At 38.9% G+C, this 7,137-nt stretch overlaps 2 protein-coding genes across 4 annotated transcripts; one reads left to right on the plus strand and one right to left on the minus strand.

Moving 5' to 3' along the window:
• Nucleotides 1-7: 7 nt before the first annotated feature.
• Nucleotides 8-5,713, minus strand: bbs2 (Bardet-Biedl syndrome 2). 3 transcript variants are annotated; one of them, XM_056765682.1, is made up of 19 exons: nucleotides 5,562-5,712; nucleotides 4,966-5,041; nucleotides 4,245-4,402; nucleotides 3,727-3,954; nucleotides 3,504-3,629; nucleotides 3,354-3,416; nucleotides 3,187-3,264; nucleotides 3,003-3,107; nucleotides 2,727-2,813; nucleotides 2,506-2,641; nucleotides 2,289-2,428; nucleotides 2,050-2,188; nucleotides 1,713-1,884; nucleotides 1,376-1,505; nucleotides 1,148-1,267; nucleotides 917-1,054; nucleotides 726-838; nucleotides 491-639; nucleotides 8-395 (listed from the first exon to the last, which is right to left on the minus strand). In XM_056765682.1, exons 3-19 carry the CDS (start codon nucleotides 4,359-4,361, stop codon nucleotides 289-291), a joined length of 2,148 nt encoding a protein of 715 aa, XP_056621660.1. In that variant the 5' UTR covers nucleotides 4,362-4,402; nucleotides 4,966-5,041; nucleotides 5,562-5,712; the 3' UTR covers nucleotides 8-288. The 3 variants fall into 3 exon arrangements, with proteins under 3 accessions (XP_056621660.1, XP_056621659.1, XP_056621661.1); XM_056765681.1 differs by having other exon boundaries at nucleotides 4,966-5,713; XM_056765683.1 differs by lacking the exons at nucleotides 4,966-5,041; nucleotides 5,562-5,712 and adding an exon at nucleotides 4,567-4,938.
• A 494-nt stretch (nucleotides 5,714-6,207) lies between these two features.
• On the plus strand, nucleotides 6,208-6,945 carry mt2 (metallothionein 2). The gene is made up of 3 exons (XM_056766547.1): nucleotides 6,208-6,366; nucleotides 6,482-6,547; nucleotides 6,623-6,945. Exons 1-3 carry the CDS (start codon nucleotides 6,342-6,344, stop codon nucleotides 6,712-6,714), a joined length of 183 nt encoding a protein of 60 aa, XP_056622525.1. The 5' UTR covers nucleotides 6,208-6,341; the 3' UTR covers nucleotides 6,715-6,945.
• The last annotated feature ends 192 nt before the right edge of the window (nucleotides 6,946-7,137 follow it).

Raw genomic sequence — 7,137 nt, forward strand, 5'->3', positions numbered from 1 at the left:
AACACACTCACTTTATATAATAATTTATTAAGAAAGTAACATTTCTTCACAAACAGATAACACCAGTTAATTTACAGACATTGCCCTGGTACACATAAGTGTTTTTGGCTAAGAATTTACAGACCCGCCCTCTTGTTCCACCACTAAACAAAAATTCTGTAGTTGAGACCTGGATTTAAAATACATCCCTCAGGCATGCTCTTCTATTTCTCAGCTGACTCCTGATGTCTGAGAATGTGGTCTGGTCTTCCAAATTTTCTGTCTAAAGGTCAAGTAGTGCCACACAACTTAGGAGGACGAAGTGCCTATTCTCATGATCTTGAAAAGAGCATTTATGTTGTTGTTCTTGATGGCATCCCGACAGGCAGTGATGACCAGGTTTTTTGGTTTTCCCACTGAGGGACAAGAGAATGTAATTGAAATGAATTCACTGTGACAGTAGATACACCTGATATTAAGATTTATGGATTTCTTTTGAAACTCCACCTACCTCTGAATCTTCCCGCCCTTTGGATGGCCTGGTTAACTGACTTTAGACGGCCAAGGAGGGCTCTGTGATTATTGGATCTAATCTTATATTCATTAATCAAATCTCTGTTAAGATCATACAGCTCAGTGTAACGTTTCTTCGTGGTTCTCCTAAAAATAAAATATAATTTACATGAATGCATTATTTTATGAGAAACCGGAGGTCTGGAATGATTTATTAATCTAGAGACACTTACCAATCGCCCATGAGTCTGGCATCTTCTGCTTGTACCATCATATTTCTCACATAGTTGGAATGATCTGCCATGGAGGCTGTGAGCTTTTGATGGACAGAGTGAAACTCATCCACCTAAAACATATGAAAGATTACAGTAAATGCAAACTGTTGAAATGTTGTAATAAATTAAATGGCGATGCTATCTCTAACCTCACTAAGAGTGGATCGCAACTCTTTGAAGTAGATGGGAAAATCTGCTTCGGCATGTAAATCTTCTATGGCCAGGAAAGAGGCAAGTGACTGGACCAGATCTCCAGCGAGATCGATGTCATCAGTGCTGAATGTTATCTGATCAGACAAAGCGGAGTTAGAGAACACAAAAAGAACAAAAGTGTTTTAATTATTTAATTAAACATATATATATATACACATTAGGAGTACCTCTCCACTAGGTTGCATTTTGATCTTTAAGAGACCTCCTCCACGTAGTGCAGTAAAAGTGACATCTGGACTGTCAATACCTTCTGGGAGCAGAAAGTTCTGGTTTAGCCACATGACCACCTGCAGATACAGAAACATGCCTCATGTTTCATGAACACTGTAATACAAGATCTAATTGGGATTTTGTTTGTTGTTGTGATCTAAATTAGATTGAGTGTGTGTGTTTACCCTCTGTGGTCTGTCATTGATGCTGAATGTAACCCTCCCTGTGGGCTCAGCAGCCGAAGGGTCAACATCAAGGTCATACATGGAGAAGCGAGGCAGCTGACGTGTGATCTCAAACACGTGAAATAGTGTACTATGGTAAAAGAGACAATAGCTTTGTAATGATCTTTCCTTTTAGAGATTCTTCCACTCTGTTAACACATAACTCTTATACTGAAAATCCTTTTAGATTTATGGAGGAAAGTCATTCTGAGAGAGATTTAATCTTCAAAAAATGTTATCCCAACAATAAATAAGTCTGGGAATAAATGAATGCAGATAACATTCTGCAGATATGAACCTTGTCTTCCCTCCCACAAAGGCTTTGATGTGAAGGTCCACTGGAATGTCTTTTGGAGGAATGATGGGGACACAAACACACCCTGAGAGATTCTGAACACTTGGGTGAACCACGTGACTCTCGCCTTCGAAAATTCCCTCAGCAAATATCAGCACGGCTCTGATGATTGTGTCTGAAATAGGTCAGAGAATATCATTACACCACATTCTGAAGAAGCCCAATAGAAGACATCAGCCAGAATTTTGTACAAACATATCAAGTTATTTCGTTTTTACTAAAACAATTATCATAGATCAGCAGTTTTTAAACTAGGTTAAAGCATTGTCAAGAATTTTACCATTTGGAGTGGAGATGTTGAGCTCTATGTGGGCTCTTTGGCTCTCCGTGGCTCTTCGTACAGATAAGGCCGTCTGGAGCTGTGTGTTGGCTGGAATTACCCCCATCTTAGACTCTCCCTCCGAGACCCCTGATACAGCCTGTGTGAAACAAATATTTACCATCACCAAATGGCAGTCAAAATGTTAAGCATCATCAACAACTGCAATAGTGGGGTACTGTGCAACGGCAATGTACAACCTTGGCATTTTCCTCATAGTTCCGTAATTCCAGCAGTAGGTTTTGTTTACGTTGGCTCAGCTCCCTGATCAGGTCTTGTTCTACACTTGCATCCATTAGGTTGCCCTTCATCTCCTTACTGGCAGGTAGATAGCCACGCACTACGAGACGGCATACATGCTGTGTCTCATAAACCATTTCTCAAAAACAGCAGTCATAAATTTTATCATGGTCTTACCTTCTCCCTCCACAGAGGTGCATATAAGCTGGATCTGTCCATCCATTCTGTAATCTCCTTCCACAATCCCAGCCACAGAGGAGGAAAAGTTATCTTTGAAGATCACCTCACCTGTTCGATCACTGCGAGCGTCAATCTAGACAGGGAGTAAATGCACTCTCATTTCACTAACATTGGAAAAGTTGAAGGGATGATTGGAGTCTTGTTGCTAAAACACTCACCTTTCCGTTGGACCACCCAGTTATTAGCTCAACAACTCCATCAGCGTTAAGATCAAAGGCCTTTATACTCATGGCATGGTTTTTAGACTGTAGAAAATGTTTAAAAAAAGAGAGGAAAATGATAATGAGGACTAGTAATTCACTTTCCATAGTAGGAATAATATTACTATGGAAAAAGAATGGGGGCAAATTTTGAAGTGAACTACTCCTTTACATAACCCTGTTTTCATTGATAGTGATTAACAGTGTTTTCAGGTGATATTTTTGATGCACTACCTTGATTCTCCAGTAGCGGGCAGTGCGGTCATAGACTCCAACTGTTCCATTGGCCAGAGCATAACCAAACCTGCTGCCATGCATGTGACAAAGCGACGTAACTGTCTGAAAGACAGAAGAAAAACTTAAATAAAAAAATAATAAAAGAAATAAGTAAGTAAAGATATCTCAGACTAACTCTGACCTCATTTTCTGCCATCTCAGTCACCAGTTCATCCTCTCTGAACACCCTGATGTCAAAGTCCTCTGATCCAACAAGAAGCTGAAAAGAGGAGATAAGATTAAGATTTTTTTTGTAACTGACAAAGCTAATTTGATCATTTTGGGTATTATTTAGTATCATTTTGTCACCTCATTCTTGCCATCTCCTGTGAAGTCACACAGCACCAGTGATCGCACATTATCTCCTGTGACCTTTAAAAAATTCAGCGATACCTGACAATTTTAATTTATTCTATTTTCAACACTTTCTGTAACCAACAAAAGGACAAATTATCTAACCGTCCAGAATTTATCATTTCCCTCATAGTCGAAGCCTTGCAGAGCACAGTTTCCACCAATGATGGCGAGGGGGGACTTGATATCTCCTAGTTTGCCGAGCACAATGGAATTGGCCCCATCAGCTACCTGTTACACAAAACATTTCCGATTTTTTTAATATATAGTGGATTTTTCCCTCTTTTTTGCTTGTATTGTAACTGTTTTTTCTTGTTGTATCTCATACATCCTTGTAGAAGACATCAGCGTTGTCATGCACATCATAAGCCAGCAGGTTGGTCTGAGAGCCCACAAGCAGCGTGTGTCCTGTGGTGTTGGGTCCCAGAGTACCAGCTGTAAGGCAACTGACTGCCTGATTGATGTTGAGAAGTGAGATGTCAGAGTCATGTGTACTCTGACTCAGCCGGTGAGCTGTTGGCCTCTGACCTCGAGTGTGGGGGTTATGGATAAACACCTTCATGGGTTTAGAAGTTAAATTTGCTATTAATATATGAAACTAGTTATTATGTTAATATTGTCAATGGATGACTAGGATATCTCCTAGTAGATAGGTGTGACATTACATTAAACAAAAGTATTTATCATAATTTTCTTCATTATATTTATAAAATCTGAGAATGACCTTGCTTTATTACCCCCAAATCATAAGGAAATACCAATTAGACTATCATGACTAGTGCTGACTATAGCTGTATGACAAATAATGTTACACAACACACACACACACACAAACATTACATTTACCTTCCCAGCTTGTGTGGCTGCAGTGAGGCATGGATGAACCCCATCATACTTTCCAACAGTGACCATTCGAGGGTTAATCTTATGGTTCAACTTGAGCGTGAAGATCGGCACTAACATGGTGACACAGCTCCAAAGCAAATAGCCTTCAATAGACCAACCTATGTCAATATAATAAACATAGCTTACTGAAATGGCTAATAAACAAATGTTTACCGATTAGATACTTTATAGAATATATTAGAAAAACACAAGAAAGAACCCTATTCTCTCCAGTCGCCCATCTAACTACCCTTCTCTCTCGGTAATAGAATAAACAGCTTACCGTGCTCCTGCTGTCTTGGGCTTCCGTTGCCCAGCAACAGCTCGCAGCATTATCAAGCCACTTTTGCTAGCATGCTAACGTTACTCCACTAATCTTCTAAGCAGCAACATCATACCTCTGCTCACTATATTTTCTATACATGTACAAAGTTCCTGTGTTTCTGGTCTTACAGAGCACAATACACCGCCGTTTCAATTCCGAAAAGACCATAACTTAGCATTAGTACGCTAACAACTTATTTTTAGCTAGATCCATGTATTCGGCTAGGTATGCTAACTCTGCTAAGCTGCATGACAGCCACGTAGAATCACGTTATACGACGCTCGAATATGATTCCCAACTATTTGTATATTTTCTTTGTTACAATAATTCGACACATTGTACTAAATTGTGTCTTACCGTGATTTCTGTGTTGGTGTTGATGTGGTTTGAAGGGCTGCTGCTAGCAGCTAGCAGGACTGAATGATGCCCATAACTTAGGGGATAAAGGGGTTGATTTTAAACCGTGTGCAATGAGCAAGCGCAGTAACGTTAAGTCCTTGTTAAACAGTTAGAACAAAAATGTGAAATCTACATTGTGTAAACGAAGAACTATTAGGAATTATATGTTAGGTCAAGTATACACTATCAAAATCCATAATTTTATACATGTTCACAAAATGGGAAATTATAGTATGCCATTATAGTATTCCTAGACAGACATAATAACATGTTTCCATTATGCGGTTATAAGATTTAATTCCACGATTTATATTTTTAGTAAAACTACCACAAATTGCATTGTCTTTAGTAACAATACATCAACCATGATATTTGGAGTAAAACTATGGTAATACACTTTTAATGTAATAAAACCACGGTACGTTTGAAAAGGATTTTAGAAACCATATCAAACAACTAATACATATTATATAATCTTATATTCTAATTACACGTTTGTAGCTTTTAAAAACAGATTTTCACTTATAATTTCAAAGCAAGTCTGCACTCGTTACGTCAGTTCTGTTTTTCTCTGGTCTATTCATTCATCGGCGTGATGGATGGAAAAACACCACCGGTCAACAGTGAAAGAGCGAACGAGTGCAAAGAAATCATCGCTTTTGTTTACTGTGTTCGAGTGCAGACAGGGGGAGCACGTGCTTTTACACACCAGAGTCACACACAGTTAGTTTCATTTCAGTGCCGTGTGCAAACCGAGTGACAAACTTTTGCCAAACATTTGCATTAACACTTCGTTGAATTTATAAATAATGCATATCTAACAAGCATTTGCAGAAACCGTATTTATTCTAAAGCAGCATTAGTCCAAAGTCTTTAATAACACATACACATTTAGGAATGGGAAATATATTAACATTGTACTTTTTGGACCGTGACAAATAGGACATTCCTTCACGTACCTAAAAACAAAAGTAAAAAACATGCGCACTAGATTATTTCATCTCGTAAACAGATTCTCATCAATATTCAGTGGCGTGGACATGGAAGTTATATATAACCTTATAAACAGATTTCTTATACATATTTTGTCACATTTTTCGAACGACGTGGGCGTGGTGGTTCTTGATTGTACGATCGTTTGCACCCAGTATGGGTGAATGAGTAACGCCGTGTGCACGCTCTGGTGGGCGTGTTTTTGCGCTCGTTGCGCACTCTGGGCTGTATAAAAACACGACAGTGTGAACTAACTGGTATCAACACAAACAGCTCAAATCACAATTACGTGAATACAGCAAAGAAACAGTCGGGACTTTTACGGATATTCGTGAGGGAGAATGGATCCTTGTGATTGCTCAAAGTGTAAGTACTTAGTGCTTCATCTAGAGCTAAAGATTGTATTGTATTGTTTTTAAGGATATTCAAAATATTTACGTTGTTCTCTCTACAATGCTTCATTTGTCTAATCTCTTTGCAGCTGGAACTTGCAACTGCGGTGCCACCTGCAAGTGTACCAACTGCAAGTGTACAACCTGCAAGAAGAGTAAGTTGTTTTATATTTAATGACAGTGACTGTTTTCACAATTGTAACTCATTTTATTTTTAATTTCTGTTATAGGTTGCTGTTCTTGCTGCCCATCTGGCTGCAGTAAGTGCGCCTCTGGCTGCGTATGTAAGGACAATTCCTGTGACCCCAGCTGTTGTCAATGAGGTCAACGCGGCGTTTCCTACAATGTGAACTTTGTCATCGTCGTGCATTGCATTATTAATGTAGTCTTTCGCGACATAATAAATTACCGCCAGTTACTGTCAAATGTTTCAAAGATGATTTGTTTGGGGGGTTGGTCATTGATTTGTACAGCTATGAAACATTTCCCCTTGATGGATGATCTTTATTAATGTAACCTTTCGCACTTTCTCAAATAAATAAATGCAAGCAAATATTGGCGTGTTGTAGCTTCATTTCAATGCATGTCAGTCTTTGAAAAGTGATAAGTGCGTGCAGGTTGGCATACCTACACCACGTGACATAAGTCTTTCGCGTAAACTGTGATGAACATCAAGACACGAGACCCAGCTCTGAAACATATGAACAATTTACAATCCTTAAAGCTATTTTCGTTAAATGTTATT

This window comes from Triplophysa dalaica, chromosome 14, assembly GCF_015846415.1.
Source record: "Triplophysa dalaica isolate WHDGS20190420 chromosome 14, ASM1584641v1, whole genome shotgun sequence".
Lineage (NCBI taxonomy): Eukaryota > Metazoa > Chordata > Actinopteri > Cypriniformes > Nemacheilidae > Triplophysa > Triplophysa dalaica.

What these genes read in the sequence shown, in the direction of transcription:
- bbs2 (XM_056765681.1), bottom strand. Translation starts at nt 4,361, where the DNA reads ATGTTAGTGCCGATCTTCACGCTCAAGTTGAACCATAAGATTAACCCT. An exon ending in CAGGAGATGGCAAGAATGAG is followed by an intron (nt 3,265 to 3,353) that starts GTGACAAAATGA and finishes TCCTCTTTTCAG; the next exon opens with CTTCTTGTTGGATCAGAGGA. An exon ending in AAGGGCGGGAAGATTCAGAG is followed by an intron (nt 396 to 490) that starts GTAGGTGGAGTT and finishes CTTGTCCCTCAG; the next exon opens with TGGGAAAACCAAAAAACCTG.
- mt2 (XM_056766547.1), top strand. Translation starts at nt 6,342, where the DNA reads ATGGATCCTTGTGATTGCTCAAAGT. An exon ending in TCCTTGTGATTGCTCAAAGT is followed by an intron (nt 6,367 to 6,481) that starts GTAAGTACTTAG and finishes ATCTCTTTGCAG; the next exon opens with CTGGAACTTGCAACTGCGGT. An exon ending in GTGTACAACCTGCAAGAAGA is followed by an intron (nt 6,548 to 6,622) that starts GTAAGTTGTTTT and finishes TTTCTGTTATAG; the next exon opens with GTTGCTGTTCTTGCTGCCCA.